The sequence below is a fragment of the Labrus mixtus genome, chromosome 14 (assembly GCF_963584025.1).
Source record: "Labrus mixtus chromosome 14, fLabMix1.1, whole genome shotgun sequence".
Classification (NCBI taxonomy): domain Eukaryota; kingdom Metazoa; phylum Chordata; class Actinopteri; order Labriformes; family Labridae; genus Labrus; species Labrus mixtus.
This window is the reverse complement of record NC_083625.1, coordinates 2,654,251-2,671,345: the sequence shown is the minus strand read 5'-3', so window position 1 is coordinate 2,671,345 and position 17,095 is coordinate 2,654,251. Positions and strand designations below refer to the sequence as shown.

At 41.5% G+C, this 17,095-nt stretch overlaps 1 protein-coding gene across 2 annotated transcripts in view; it reads right to left on the bottom strand.

The window, feature by feature from the left end:
- Positions 1 to 17,095, bottom strand: part of tmem132e (transmembrane protein 132E) — a 476,115-nt gene that overhangs the window by 41,674 nt on the left and 417,346 nt on the right. For both annotated transcript variants that reach the window (XM_061056116.1, XM_061056115.1), the window contains exons 5-6: positions 15,399 to 15,542; positions 2,089 to 2,294 (exon numbers count right to left, since the gene is read on the bottom strand). In XM_061056116.1, the coding sequence (XP_060912099.1) occupies positions 2,089 to 2,294; positions 15,399 to 15,542 (350 nt within the window). The remainder of the gene's footprint in view (positions 1 to 2,088; positions 2,295 to 15,398; positions 15,543 to 17,095) is intronic.

The window sequence follows — 17,095 nt, the reverse complement described above, 5'->3', positions numbered from 1 at the left end:
TCTCTGGTCTCTCTCTCTCTCTCTGGTCTCTCTCTCTCTGGTCTCTCTCTCTCTCTCTCTGGTCTCTCTCTCTCTATAAGGTATCCTACACGCCCTGGAATGGTTTTTGTGCGTATGTGAAATGTAATCCTGCCAGCATCACTGACCCTGGACACAAAACATGATCGGTACTTGTTGTGTGAACACAGCTACATATATATATACATATAATATTTAAAACTAGAAGTCAAATGATTGACACATAAAACTTTCTGCTTCATTTAAATAAGTTTGGCTTAATTCTGAACAAAATGTCTGATCTTCTGACTGCTCGTCTTTCTTTCCCTGTCTGATTTTAAAAAGTGTTTTCTATCTTTAAACATCAGCTTGAATTTTAGGGGTGTAAATTGGTTCCAAAGTAATCCCTGCAGGGAGATGCTCCCATTGAGTCTGTGTTTATCATCCCTGACAGGCTCCGATTGTTATTCTAAGTGTCTGACAACATTGGGGAAGGGATCCCTACAGAGACTGACCTTTTAGACGCAAGATGTTTTTTTTTATTAAAACTCAGAATAAAACTTGTTACATCACTCTCCTCAACGCCACTAAACTTCAATGACATCAGCAATTATTTTTCCAGCTTATCAACCACTTCCTCAATCTGTTAACTCATGTGTGTTCTGTTGGTTCTTTTTAATTTAGTTTGAAAAAAACTCCACAAAAACACAGAAAACTAACCGATGTGTCAGCTGTACTCTGCCATGTCTGTGTTCTGTCTTTGATAGAAGAGTCTGGTGGCTTAAAGGGAGTGATGTAACTGTGTGTTTTCTGGTTCTGAGTACAAAAGAAAATCATCTTCCTCTACTTTAAAAAAGTCTGTTTTTGTTCTGTTTCTTTCTGTAATGTGATCAGTCTCGTACAAAATGACATGCTGAGTCTGTCAGTGGCAAAAACAGAATATATGATGCGATACTGTATGATATCATACGATATGATACCAGACGAGACGAGACGAGACAAAGCACAAGACGTACGGTACAATGGTTTGGTACGATGGGATAAGACAAGAGATGAGACGAGACGTCACAGAAAGAGACTGTTTGATTTGACTGGATACCATACAACAGCCTTTCCCAAACTTAAGACTGCCGCGGCCCACTTTGAAATACAAAAGTTCTCCGGGGCCCGTTATAAAATAAAAACTATGACTATAACTTTCAGTTAGGGTAAATTATTAGACATGACAACATGATATTATGGCAAGATAGACACAAACGTTTACTGAACAATATGTCCATGAAAAGTCATGATAAGCCTTACTAATCACTTAAAGGGTTGACTCATGGTAAATCATCATTATTGTTATATTTCTTTTATTTTTAGGCCCACCTGCAGTACCCACATGGCCCACCAGGGGGCCGCGGCCCACACTTTGGGAAGCACTGCCATGCGATATGAAACAAGGTAAGATGGGAAGAGACGTATGGTACGATATGGTACAATAACACAACACAAAATGATATGAAAAGAGATGAGACGATACGATGGGAAGAAACACTTTATTGTCCCCTTTGGTAAAATTGTCTTGGATTCCTAGTACGGCACAAATTTAGCTGTCTATATAATATTATTAATAAGTAAAAAAACATCAAAAGCAACACAGAGAAGCACATGTCGGGCATAAACCCCAACATATCAAGTCAATAAGATCGAAACATCTGATGTGATTGCTCAAACTCGACATCCTCAAGAAAGATTATTTAAAAGTTTGATTGAAGTGGGTACAAACAAGCCAAAAAAAAAAAACACACACTCAGAGTGGAGGATGTGAGACGAGGCAGACATTACTCTCTGAGAAGAGACTGCTCATCGAGAACAGAGCGTACTCATATCGGGCACATTTTCCTTGAAAGATTCAATTGCAGCCTCTTTCACAGCTAGCAAAATCAATCAGCTCGAGCATTCCTCAAACCTTTCAGTAACTTAGACCGACAGTAAGTCGAACATTTATGTGATCATGATGCTTTTTACAAGATGGGAGCGATGGCCGAAACCAAGCTGTGACTTTTCCTTTTAAAACATAGCGTAGGTTTTGGATTTGGGCCTTACCTTCTGTCAGGCAGGATGGGAACCCTCCACCCTTTGATGAAGCTCAGGTTGTTGTCGGAGAGTTCCACCTGCAGGGGGAGTTTGGGCACCCACACGGTCAGCTCCAGCGGCGCGCTCAGGTGCTCGTAGCTGAAGATGACCCTCGCGCTCATGGATCCCCGCGTCTCCTTCCCGTTGACGAACACATAGTCGCAATTCATGGACACCTAGGACAGATCAGGGTCACAAAGTCAGAACCATCTATATGGTAATGGTCACGTCAGGTGGGGTGGAGGATGTAAGTGATAGGTGATGATATACGGCACAAGTATGGACGCAGCTGTCAGAGCCGCAGTTCATCACGCAGCATTTCAAGGTTGATACCTCCTGCAGAGCAAATATCAAGGATCTCTAAGGCGTGTGAATGTGATGTGAAAGTTCAGGGCACATAAACAATCTCTGCCGATACATTTTGTCTGGTACAAAAACCAAGCTGCCAGCCTCTCAACCAGAACCAAAAAAACATGATTACATTACAGCAGTGACGTTTCAGCCTCTTTACACTGACTCCAGGTTTTAGAGTAGATTTAAAGAATTGACTTAATGCCTCTGACAACATCTCCTTCTACTTCATGCCTGATCTCTTAGTACCGTAAAGGCTTCACACTATAAAGGGACATAATGTTTGCTTTGAGGGCTCCGAGGCTCCGGAACAATCTGTCGACTCCATCGTCAATCTTTTTTTGTTTTGTTCCTCAAAAAATACTTTTGTGTTTTTTCTGTACTTTGTGTCGACTCACTGCCACTGGTTTCTTTTTAATTTGAAACCTCACAATGTTGTTTTTAGTTTTTTTTGGGTTTGAACCTCTTTGCAACAGGAATTTTGAGATGTGGCCTGTAAAAAAGAAGAAGCAATTTGCACTGATAACAAAGTGGTGCAAACTAAAGGTCCTTATTGTCCTTATTTATTTGATTATTGTATGTCTGTTCTAGAAGAAAATAAAACAAGGTACATGCACCTTTTAGAAAGTACCCTTAAGTACCCTAACCTACCAACTGTCCAACTGAGTTTTGTAACACAGGCCCAAAGAGTCACTGCTCGGTCCCAGAATTATCTAGAAAGCTGAAATTCAAACATGGCGCCCTCCCTAGACAGCAGATGATGCTGAAGTTTGGTGGTTACTTGATTCTTGAGCTACGCCAGGGTTTGGACCATGTGACACCATGGTTCCACAGCAGTCTTCTCAACTCATTAAGGTCTTCCAGTTGAAGTTTCAGACTGCCTATCACTCTAGGAGCCAAGATAAAGCTATTGCAATATTATGACCCACCCTTAGGGTCCTCCCAATGACCCACCTGTGAGCAAACATCACAGGTGGGTCATGAGTGTGAGCCCATTCAGGCAATTTGATTTTCTGTCAAAGACTCAGGCTGAGTGAAGAGTACGATATTTATGGGTCCTGTGCTTGAGACAAATTGAATTGATAGGGCCCTACAGCTGTGTTTCAAGAAACCTCCTTTTCATTTCATCTAGATATGTGAAATTTGGTAGACATATAGAGCATGTCGAAATCTACCAAAAAAAAAGCCTGTTGGAGTTCTGTACCAGAAAAACCAACAGGAAGTCTTCCATATAGAATTCATCTGGAAACTTAAGTATACGTTCTGCCATTTCCTGCAACAACTTTCATGTTCATAATCTAAAAAAAAAGTATTTTATTTATCCTTTATTTTAGCAGGGAGGACCCACTGAGACCGAGGGGTCGCCCTGCAGCAGTACAAAAATAGAAACAGCACAAATATAAACATATTAACAGTTAACAATAATAGCACCTAGACACTGAAACACATATTCACACATGTCCATTTAAATGAATTCACATTGTGAAACAGTTGCAATTTCCTTCCCGACGTAGTTTGGACACGAGGTCTTTAAAAACGCTGAATGAAGCAAGAGAGGGCAATGCAATCTCAATGCAGCCCATGAACAGTGAATATGCATTTGAATGACTATCTCCATGACTAAGTAGCACCAGAAATTAGAGGGAACATAATCCGTATGTCATTTGTAACTTGGATGAAAATATTATGAAAATGAGTCTATATGTTAATATGTAGCCACGGTGGACCAGAGCTTCCTGTTCTTTATCTACTGAGGCTCCAAAGTCTGCAGCTTTTTTCGTTTTTTAATTCCACCGGTAGACTCTCTTCTCTGGCCTTGATGGCATGGTGCAGAGAGGCACTGCTGCTTAACAGTGCTCGCAGGCTGTGGGGGCTGTTCTCTAATCTAATTTGCATCTTTTATGCAGCCGAATGTCAAATTAGTGCTTCTAAGTAACGCAGAGTTCGTTAAGCATGTACACTGCAAATTAGGCATGCAAGGCACGTCCTCACCCCAACCAGCTCCTCCTGCCCACCCTCCGCATAATGATCTATGAACAATTACACAAGACGCCCTAATATGCCAACAGAAGCTTTTAGGCAAACACATAATTCATATCACATGAAGGCTGACAGCAGTGTGACATTTCACATGAACTTTGGATCATAACACCTACATGGCACATTAATAAACATATCCACACATTTCACCTTTCTGCAGACAGTCGTGTAATGTGATATAATCTGTGGAGCAGCCATGGCGCGGAGAACTCAATATATGGACATTTCTAAATTTAAATCCCAGCAAATGCCATTTTTAACTTAAACCCATTCTTTTCCCATCCAGTCAAAAAAGCTCCAGCTCCATTTGAATTATCATAAATACTTGTCCCCCCTCTAATACTAAATTATTAACCGCAATGGATCTGGAGGGCTTTGCTTTTGGGCTCCCATGGAAGATTTATCTAGTGGTGGGAGGTAGCTGGCATTGTAATCAGAGGATCTAATCTCCCGCAAATGGAGGTCGGGCTGGCCGGTCTTCTCAGGGCTGGGAATTCATCATAACTGGGCGGAGGTCCGGGTAATAGAATTCCCCCCTCGATGCAGACGGAGTGAAGGGTGGGTGGTGGAAGGTCTTCTAAAGATGACAGTCTTTTCCCCTCCGGTTTCGGCTGAAGCAATTGTGAAAGGTTTGACCTTTTTTGGCTAACGCTGCTAACCCGCTTATGTGTGTTGTTGTTCTGTTTGCTCGTGTGCAGACCTTAGTGTTGGGAGGGGGGGGGGGGTGTACACTTTGCTACCAGTTGCATCACGCTTGATGAATTTTGATCTGAACAAGGGAGCAATCTAGTCGAGTTATTTAAGCTGATGTGAAGAATAAATTCAACTTTTATAAAAGTGATGTGTACATTGGCAATACTGTACAAAAACACCAACCAATCTTTGAACCAATCAGATATCGTCTGACAACAATTTTGCATCTGGTAACAACTCAACTCAACTTTATTTATATAGCACCTTTCATACATAAAAACATGCAGCCCAAAGTGCTTCACAAAAGAAGAGAATTAAAAACACAAATAATGTCAAATACAAAGAATTGACATTTTAGTTTACTGACATGAAATAAAACAAAATATAATAACTCCTAATTAAAAGCCAGATTAAAAAGGCAGGTCTTCAGTTTGCGTTTAAAAACACCCAGAGAGCTTTCTGTTCTGATGTCCAGAGGCAGCAAGTTCCACAGTTTGGGGGCATAAAAACAGAAATCTCTCTCCCCGGTGCTCGTGTGGGTCACATGAGGGACGTTTAAAAACCAACGTATCTCCGCTCCCAGTCAGAGTCGGCTTCCAGTCAGTTATTTAGATAAATGTTATGTGACCAAATGTCTTATTTTCTATGCACTCTTCACTATTTACAGTTCGACTAGCAACGTAGTGAGAGTTTGTAGATGAGAGAAAAACATCTAAGACAGTATTGTTCGCTGTAATTCCCTGCAGATGCAGAGAATTCCACGTCTGATTGTAGAGATTAATAAGAAGCTGGAGCGTCTTCAGATACTCAGTGATGGCTTCCTGAAAGACTTTACAGCCAATGTGTTCAGCTCCTTCTTCTCCAAACATGGACTGGACCTGCATGCATCAAATCACCACAGACATGTGTGTGTACAATAGAAATACTACTCAGAGTACAAAATAAAAGAATTGTTCTTTTTCTTTAAAGATATAATATGTAGATTCCACAATCTCTCAATCTCAATCAGTACTGCAAAAACAAAAGATGACGCTGTGGTTTGCGGGGAATCATGGGAGTTCTCTCTGCTTAATAAATTTAGATATTTTAATGTAAACATTGTCATAAAATTCAACATATTGTACGTTTAATAACCCTTGGTTTTTTCCCCTCCCACAATTCCTGAAAAAAAGACTAAAATGTATTTTAACAGCTCACATCACTATGCATGATGAATCTAGTTTAACAGCTCTGCAGGAAACTAATGCAGAATGTGGTTCAGCTTCTACTTTGGTAACATGTTGTTCACTACTCCCAAACGCTGGCGGTCATACAAGCAAGTTACAAAAGAAAGAAGAAGTGGCTCAACACAATGACCCCGGCCACCTTGATTAATCACAGCGAGGCCGGCTCTATGAGAGTGAGTCGAGAACATCTGCCTGACATGTACTCCCTTCTTCCCTACAGCCACACACAAGAGCACAACACAGGAACACACAACACACACACACACGCTGGAAAAAAAACGAGCCTAAGCTGCAGTGCCGCTTCGGCTCCCGCGGCTATTGCTGCTGATAAACTTGGCCGGCTAATTGCAAGTCAAAAGCTGTTAGCGACTGTGGGTATCAGTGGCCCTGTGGGGCCTGCAGAGGAGGGCTTTCACACACTGAGCCGCCACATGCCGTCACACTGCTGCTAATGCACTGTGGCATCTTCCATGGTGCCAGCAGATTGCCTGGGTGGAGACTGATCATCAGAACAAGTGCAAGTGCCGCCTGCATCTGGTCATGCACTGGTCACATCGCGCACAGCTTAAAGACGGGCGAGGTTAATAAAGGTGAAGACAACTAAGGGCTTTTCACACATTTATTCCATAACATTAACTGAATTAATTTCCCAAACGGTTCCAAGTGAAGGAAGCAGCTTCTGTCCTTCAAGCCAGCAATGCTTTCATAGATTTTTAGTGCTACATCACACTTCTTCTCTTGTTACACGTTCTGCACTAATAGTAGTTAAACATATTCAACACAAAATCCAGAGTGGTAATCCAAACATAGGCCTAATTGTATTAAATCTTCAGCGGTCAGACTTTCTGGAACTAATTAATGACCTTTACACTCTCCGCTTATTATTTACACATGCCTTCAGTTTTTTACTACTCTTACTTTCATAGCCATGCATTGCACTTTGTATGTTTTATGTATTGTCTGTATTTTATGAAGCATATGTGACCATCCCTGCAACAAAATCAACCTACAGGTAGAAATAAAGAGCATGGAGACTTACATTAAACAGAAATGAATGGAATAATTTGGAGGTTAAATCCATAGAATTGGCCAACATAGGAAAACCGCCTATTTGTATTCTTAAGGATCTTTGTGTCTACTGAATATTGTCCGCATTTAGCCAATCAATATCTATCTCCTAAAGTTCAAATCTTAACAAAAATTATATCCATGGGGGGCTGGTAGCCTAGCGGTTAGTACACGCCCCAAATACGGAGGCTATTGTCTTCCAATTGGGCGGCCTGGGTTTGCATCTGACCTGTGGCTTCTTTCCAGCATGTCATTCCCCACTCTTTCTTTCTCCCTGATTTTTGACTCTATCCACTGTCCTGTCTCCACAATAAAGGCACTAAAAGCCCCAAAATAAACCCAAAATTATTATATTCATGCAATTTTAAGAAAAAGTCCCAATTTTATCCCAAATTGTCGTTTGGCTTCAAAACTTTGCTTAAAGTGCCGTCACTGAGACATCTATTTTTAAAACAGTCTGTGGGTTCACCTCCAATTAAAGAGCTGTTGGAGTAAAAACTAGAGGTGGATGTTCATTAAACATTACTGAGACAAAGTAGGATCAATAATTATGATTATTACATATTGTTTTGAGGCATGGAGTAAGTCAAGGCTCATCCTTTTTTTTGTAGGTAAAATGAAAAAGTAACAATCTCATGTCCCATCAGGATGTTTTCTCTGGCTGTACGGGCTTTATGTGCTGCAGGTGTTGGCTCTGAGAGAGGACCGGCTGCTCATGCGCTCTGACAGCACAGTATATATTTTTAAATGTACAGAGCACACTGGACAACTTGGCTTTTTATTTGACATGCAGGAAAGGTCAAGACAGATAGAGGAAGGAAACGCAACATACTGGACTGGAGACCCCAGTTGCAACGGTAACGTGTTATGTGTTGCATCTCTGCCTGCCACCTGGTCACCCCACAGCAAAAACATGGTGAAAATACACAACAACAAAAAACAGATGGAAGAGAAATAGGCAGTTTTTTTCACGCTGTGGTCTTGTGTCGGTCAGAAAGAAAATCTCACCTGAGCTGCTTAAATCTGCGTTTTCCACCCGACCCCCTTCAGGTCTATCAAACATATAACAGCAGGATGTTTCAATGCCCAAGATACACACGTAAAGACGTAACCAGTACTTAGACACATCGAGCCATCTTGAAGACATTTACATATTCACGCTGGGTGCCACATGTTTCCAAAGCACATCCATCCCGGATATTGCTTCTGAATTTAAATATTCCCTAAATAAATTGAACCCAGCATTGTGCCAAATGGCTCTTCCCAGTTACGGGATAACATATGTATTAAATGAACGGTGAATGAAGCCTGACATATGGCTGGCATTACTGGGATTGTGTCTCGGAGCTGCTGTGAAGCTTTTCTTTGTGTGATGGATGTGTGCTGGCTTTCAAGAGAAGTGCAACCAACGAGTTCATTTAGCTCTGTTAGCTAAATGAGCCGGCCCCCATTAGAGGCCGTTGTTGGTGGGATTAATGATGTTGAGTGTGAAAATGAGCTGTTGTTACCGAAAGCTGGGAGACTTTGGAGCCTTTTTGGAAAACAGTTTGGTTTAATTAAAAACGTCCTCACATTTTTTATTAACTTCACATTGCAACGCAGAGATCTTTAAACTCTGAAGGGTTTTCAATGTAAATGACATCGCCTGTTAGAAAATGAACTTCTATATTTTAGCTATTCAAGTAGATAGAGTAGAGTTTGATTACAACTTGTGGAACTAACAGAGACACATATATATCACATATCAACGTCTTCCATGTATGGCCAAAAGAACATGTGGATTGGGAACTCGACATCCTCGTCTTATTCTGCAGCTACCAAAGCGTCCCTGTTAGAACTGAGAGCCTGGTTGTGAGGATTTGGTCCTTTCCAGTCACGAGAGGATTAGTGAGGTCCAAAACGGGTGTTGGGCGATAAAGCCCTGCTTGCAGTCAGGTGTCCAGTTCATCCACAGGGCTTTGAACTGTCTTGATGTCTGGGCTTTCTGCTGGCCAGTTCCATGACTTCCACCCAAACTGGGAACAGTTTCATAATGGAGAAGGCTTTGTACACGGGGGGACACTTTAATTCAGCTTGAAATAACTCTTTTCCAAAACTCTGCCAGAAAAATGGAAGAATAATACCATCAAGTATCGAAGTCTGCTGTTATGTTAAAATAAGCTTTAGAGGGAACAGACACATTTTTCTTTGAGACTGTCCAATGTCTTTCAAGCAAGAATGTGCGACATGTTCCACATAAATAAATCATAAAGTCTGTCCTGTGTAAATGTGTCTCTGAGTCATGACTGTCTACAATGAGGGAGAAGCTCGAGTCCCGCTGGCTGTGTTGTTGTCAGAGCCGTGTTTACATGGACGGGACGGCCGGCTCCTCCCCTTGTGTATAAAAGCTGTTTTAGTCAAGAACTAGAGAGAAGAAGAAGAACATACTCACTGATTATTTGAAGGTTATGTTAGTGTTTTTAGATCACGCTCATTCTGTGTCAATGAAATGTGAAGCTACGAGCTAACTATAGAGCGTTAACATTAGTATGCTAACAAAACAATGCAGGACACAGGTAATGCAACACCTTTGTGAAAACACGAGTGGAGAGGGGTTGGGGGTGTATCGCAGGAGGATAGCGGAGATTTGGTGTGGCGGAGGTGTCGCCAAACAATCTGATTTGTTTTGGTTTTCATGCTGGTGCAAAAAGGGCGACATCTACTGGACCAAAGAGTCATATATTCTACCTTTCAGCAATGTTGTGTCTGTCTGTGTCTAGGTGTTTTTAAAGTGATTGAATTCTTTTTTTTTTTAAATAAGAGTTGTGCAAAACATTAAAACGTGACTTTATTTCATCGTCCTCTGAAAAGTTAAAGCTGAAACTCTACGCTATCATTAAAATCACTCCAACAGAGCTGCAGGGTTGTTTAAACAGAGAGCAAAACAACAGCTGTCCCCAAAGACAGCGAGTAACAACTGTTCATGAAATATTATTTTCTTATCCTCCTGACTAATCAATTCGTTGCGTGGTCCATGAAAATACATCGAAAATGTGAAAAACTGTCTCTATCAGTGTTTTTCATTAGCTGAATATGATGCTCTTAAATGTTTTGTTTTGTCCACATCCCTCCAGTTAAGATTCAGATTGCACCGTTTGCATTTACTTCATTTACATAATAATTTAAGACATGTAAGTACTTATAGCTTGATGCACTTGCTGCTATTTTTTACTCATAAGAAGCAAAGCAGATCTTAGTTTTAGCTTGTGATATTGTGAAATAAGATGTCTCTCAGGGCTCGTCGGGGTGGTTGTATCTCATATTGAGTGCAATCAAAAGAAATCAGACACACACACTGTGTAAGATTTGAGTTTCTGCAGTGTAAATGTGTCACGCTGATGTGGGAGCGAGGCTTTGTGGAGGGAGCCTTCAGCCAGGTACAGTACCATGTGCAGGATGACCACAGGCGTGTGCATGATGTGCTGACAGGAGGCCTTATCTCTGCCTTCAGACGGCTTATATGATTCACGATCCCAGGGGGTGGAGGATGATCAGCGGGGGGGATGGGGGTTCTTTCTCTGTTGCTTATGATGGCTGGCATGTCCCCCCCTACCTCACAACACAACATCACACAGCCTTTTTTTTCTTTTTTTTTTTATCCTTTCAGACCTTGCACAACTGTGTGCCTGAATAATTCTCCTTCACATGCACACACAGCTTTATCTTATGTGCTATAGGCTCTTGATGCACGCTTCAGCTTATTTACTTCTTCAAAAAAAAGGACTAAAGAAAGAAATAAAAGTTCAGCTGAAGAATAATGACAGCCTCACACCTAGTTTTCACTCTCAAAATTGGAAAGAAACAAACACCTGTTGGCTGGCAAACATCTAACATGAGAGGGGTGTTGTGATGAGAATAAAGCTTTTTATGTGCAAAAGTCTGGGAAAAATAATTTGAGTTTAAATGTGTTTGAGATGCAAGCTGCACATCTGACAAGTTCCTGGAAAGCTTTGTGGAGTATGTATTTTTGCACCGCTCATCATCGAGGTAAGAAAAATAACAAATAACACAACAAGCAGCATGCCGCAATGAAAACAAGACGATCTGATTAAAACAGATCCCTGCGACTTGTGGCATGACAGTTTTTTGTGCGCGGCGAAACAAACAAACAAACAACAGAGTCATGGAGTGTTTACCCGTTTGTGAATCTTTTTTTTCATTCCTGCGTTCTGCGGGGGGGATGTTTTATTGAACTGTCATGACTCGTGTATTTCCGGCGCCTGAAGGGCTCATTTTAAATTAGCCTCGAATGTTCAATGTGCAGGAGCGCTGGAGCAGAGCCCACTCGATATCACATGGCCCAGCGCCTTGTCTCCTAATGGATAATGAAACATGATAAACGACGTGCGGCGGCGCCCGGGCCGACCATCCCCAACGCAACACCTGTTCTTGTCTATCGACGCTGCACAAGTGATACTCCACCCGACACACAGGGAACTCATTGATCTGCTTTTTGCTTAATTCAGAGTTTCATTTTGTTCTCCTGCAGAAATCTATTTTACTAAATTTGTGTACCAGATAAAGAGTGCGAGGTGGCCAACGTTAGAGCCGTCCCGTATATCAGAGTGGGAATATATTGGACAGATACAGGTCTTTTAATAAGAAGTGATATTGGCCAGTCAGGACCGATATGATTGAAGTCAGTATCTGATTCAGTTTTATGGCTCTGCAGCCTCAGTCTGTTAAATCTACGATCAAACCCCGCCTCAGCTGACCTTGAGGAGCTGCTCCGCTACTTTCATTAGTCCTGACTTGATGTATTAGTTTCACTATTCAATGAACAAAAGGATTTCTCCACAGACAGGATTAAGTATTGTATCGAATATGAGGAATTGATACGGTCCAACTTAAAGATTTCTGTTACAGGGAGACGATTTACAACCCCGGAGAAGTCAAAAGTTGATCATCCTTGCGAGTCACGTCCTCCCTCTCTCCCTCATGGCTGTTTCCCTCCCGAGTGCAGTGCAGTGGGATTCTCATGCGGGATGATACGGCATGCAGATAGATTTCCAATAGCTGTGCAGCCTTTACACGAGAAGGAGATCAATTTTGGGGTTTGGGAGTTTGATACAGTGTTATATGCTGCCTAAACCTTTCTTCATCTGGAGAGAGGCTCAAACAGCCTGGAGGTGTTCAGGGAGACACCGGGGGGGTGGGATGATGAACACTTTTATGTCCTCTGGCTTATTTGTTTGTGTTGGGATGGTAAACGTCAACCTCCATGGTAATTAAAATATCTGTGTTTTAGAAGTAGAAACGATGAACAAGCAGCATCCTTTTACAACATGCAGCCATCGTTCCCCTTTGTGCACTTAACACTCATGTCCACTACCCAGTGAATGAGAAGAAATAGTATCATGACCAAGGAGGGCTGGTAGAAATACACAAGCAGGGCTCAGTCCTCTCTTTCTTTTTACAATAAAAGTGAGAGAAAATGCTTCCTCTAACATTTACTTCTGTAGTGTAATTGTGACAGGTGTCATGATACACCCCTTGTTTTGCCGATCTTAGACGCTGACTTTTGACCAATGACACAACTGCAGCGTTACAAACTGTAGAGATGCTGCAATGTTTATGTTAAAAATAGTTTCTTAAGTTCAAATTATCGCTAATGTGCTAGCCCATTAATGGCAATTTCCATTATATTTTAGCATGAAGCTAACAAACTAAGACGTACATCCAGGTCGATCTGTGAGAATTTCACAAACCAACCAAACCAATAATAACGTACTTTATGACGTCTTAACTATAAAAGGTGCTTTGAATGAACTTTTCCGATGCTTACTTGATGTTTAATCTGATGTAGTGATCCCTTTACTTTCTGAAGTCCTTAAGAAACCCATTTTCTTAAACCATACGTTTGAAAATGCTACACAGGAAATATGTATTATTATAAAGTTGCATGAAGGAAATCTGAGGAGACAAATGGAGGCGTTTGTGCTCTTTGGATTGGGGTGGTATTTAAATCTACAGTAAGGGCTCACATTATATCCTGTTTACTTCAGCTAAGGTCACATCTCCTCTCACACCATCACTTTAAATATGATCAGCAGTGCAAAGCAGCACTGCGACACTTCACTTCACTGCCTATACAATTATGCAATCTGCCTATAGAGCAATCTATTCTGACAGTAATTGACCGGAGAAAATAATAGCGGTGTAATCACAGCCTCTAATGTTGCTCTGCAAGTTGTTTTGATCCCACTTTAATTTATTTAATCAACAAACTAGACCTGGTATTGTGCTTCCAGCTTGGATTCCCCGTGAGCTAGGAGCGCTGATTGTGTTCCCTGCATCCTGGGACAGTGGGGTTATATCTGCCCGCAGTGATCATAACTAAGGCCTGTGGCTTGAAATAGTCAAAATGCATTTATTAATCAAAAGTGAGAAACACTGATAGCATCCAAAAGAGTTTCATGGAAACTAAATCAAAGAATTATAAAAAAAAAAAAAAAAAAAAAAGGATTAACAATTGTTTTGCTATCTACAGGATCCTGCAGTCGTGGATATGTGGACTATCATTGATTGACTGGTATATGACAGTGTTGGGCAGCCTTAAAGGCTTTATCTGTGATTTTTCACACTTACATGTATAAATCAAGTATCTCCTCTGAAAATAACTCTGTGAGTCATGACTGTCTACAATGGGTGTAACACCCGAGTCCCACTGTCTGTGATGTTTTCAGAGTTTTCAGAGTCCTATCTTCACTTTGTTTACATCGCCTGGACGGCCGGCTGACTCCTCCCCTCGTGTATAAAAGTTGTTTAATTGAGGGACTAGCGAAAAGAAGAATAACATACTGTACTCGCTGCTTAACTGTGTTTCTAGATCACGCTCATTTCAGGTAAATTTACATGCAGTGTGAAGATACGAGCATAATAAAGATCGCTAGCATTAGCATGCTAACACAACAATGCAGCGCACGTTGTTTTGGTTTCATGCTGGAGCTCAAGGGCGACATCTGCTGGATCAAAAAATCACATATAAAGCCTTTAAATAGTATACATAAGCCAAGCGGCAACCTTGAAGCCAATGAGGAAGTACAAAATCCTGCATTGTGTTGAGTGTTCATGGTTAAAGAGCGACAGAGCCGCACAGAAATGTCACTTTGTAGACTATGCAGTGGAAATGATCAGAAAGACAGTTGTGGAGTTGGGGACCCCAGGACGAGTAGCTACTATTTAATACGGAAGCTAATGGACAGTGGCGATTCTAGAGTCTGTTGGGGCCCTTTAGGTGAAACAGTAATTGTGGGCCGCCAATTACTGGCTCTAGTAGACCCAGAAGAACAGTCTGCGTCTTAGCCTATATACTGGTGCAACTTATGTTCCGGACTTTGTGGTACTTAGGAGGCTGTTGTATTTTTGAGTTTCCACACAGAACAAGCAGAAAAGGTAAGAATTGTTCAAATGAGCAGATGTCTGTGAACAAGGGCCTTTTTTTGACGTTGAGTGCAGTGTTTCTGAGAAGCATATAATGGAGCTTTTACTGCAACCTTGTAACCATATTGATTTATACTCGTATGCCTGTGGTCATACATTCATTGAGTTCATCCCCGGTGTATTGCTAGAATTAAATCATGAGTACACACCGAGTCGTTTTGGTGCTCTCCTGTTGTTGGGCCTGCACCGCTGGGCCACTCCCCCCACATCAGTGGATGAGTAAAGGGATTACATTCTCTAAAATGACATCTTCTCCCCGATACAGAGATTGAGGAAATCCTGTTTGCCGCACCTTAACAAGGTCTTCATTGGAGGACTGTAACTGCACTAAGCATGAAAAAGGCCAGCGACCGGCTCCATTCGTCTCTATAGAAGGCACTTTGACAGATACAGAGATTGAAGAAATCAGGTTTACTGTACCTTCACAATGTCTTCATTAGAGGACTTGCACTGCACAAAGGCTGAGACATCAGTGACAGCTCCGTTCATCTCTATGGAAACCATTTTGACAGGAATGGCCACCGTGCGTCCAGTCAGGATGGCCGTGTTGATGATCTCGGTGTCCTGCGGAGAGAGAAAAAACAGACATGATATTAAGGACACAGCAAGAGGTAGGGAGTGATATTCCTTGACATTTCATCAGCACTACTGATGTCCAGATTTAACGCCATTACCGGGGGCTCCCGCGGCTCCTTGGTTGATACTCTCAGCGGCACACGGAAAACTCATTTTATTTAGACAACTGGCATTGGATTTCATCAACTGAGATTTCCATTTCAAGCGTTCTGATGTCCCAGTGAGCAACTGGAAGTAGCTCCAAATTGGGAGGGAAAAGGATGGAAATGAAAAGTGATAATCATAACCTTCTAGTCATTTTAGGAAGCGTATGCTTTGATGAGTTCCTGGCAGGTAAATCACAGCATCAGGCCCAGATTTCAGACTACATTGAATAGATTGTAAACATGATCTGATGTAGGTTTCCATTGGACAACTTTAGGCAGAGCTCAGATATGACTTGGATGTTGAAAGAGATGACATTTGTAAGAGCAGAATTCTACTGTGGGATGGAGGCGTCTTAGCAACAACGTTAAGTACCCAACAAATCCCTGAAGTGAAGCTGTCACCATGTTTGTGTAAGAGCAAAGTGTGATGTTAATGAGTGGGAGGATGAGAACCAAGCTGAAACCTCTGGTGAGGAAACTGAAACCGATGAGGAAGTGCAAAAAAAATGCAGTTCATTGAGTGTCCACTTGAGGCTGCCTCCAAAAGCCAAGGAATCCCGAGGGAGGCTATTTTAAATGCCAATTTTTACAGCAACATGTTTACAGCCTGATGCAAACTGAGAATTTGGTATCAATTGGTAATTTTTATATCAATTGGAGTTTTTTATAACTTATCCGTTTGGATTTGATTAAAGCTCCAGTGAGGAGCTTTGGGGTTGTGTTGATGTTGGCGACCCCATGTGGACAATGTAGGACGATTGCTCTCTTTCCTGATCTTGAACTGTCAATTTTTAGGAAGTGTTGTTATAAAAAAAAACAACTCATCCTTCTTGTTTAACCCACAACTCACAATAAATCTGTATGATTGGAGTCTGCACATTTTAGTATTAAAAAGGACTCAAACTGTCTTACTCAATAACATTGAGTTGTACTCAATGATAAACTGAATCCTTTAATTCAGATAAACAAGAGGGGCTGCCTTCATCTCATCTGCTTTTTTTATTTTGCATGCACTGGAAGGCAAACGACCAATTAAAATACACACACTTGGCCTTCAGTTAATGTTTGAACATTTATTTCCCAGGCAGATGATGTTGTCTGCAAAGGGGCAACGAGTTTGTTCTTTTGTGGCGTGCAAGTAGCCCAGGAGAGATTAAGCCCATGCAAATCTCCCCAAATCACAAACGGTATATTCAAATTTTAGCCAGATGCTTATCTATGCATCTTTTAGTCATAATGAGGGTACAAAGTCTCAAACTGTCCTCTCCTTTAAGGTCTCCATGGCTTCCTAGATAACAGCAAGACCCTCAGTTGTTCACTCAATGAGATATGATGCACAGAGTCAGCATTGACTTTTGTCAAGGTCTCAATCCTGTGCCACCTTAAGCAAATAAC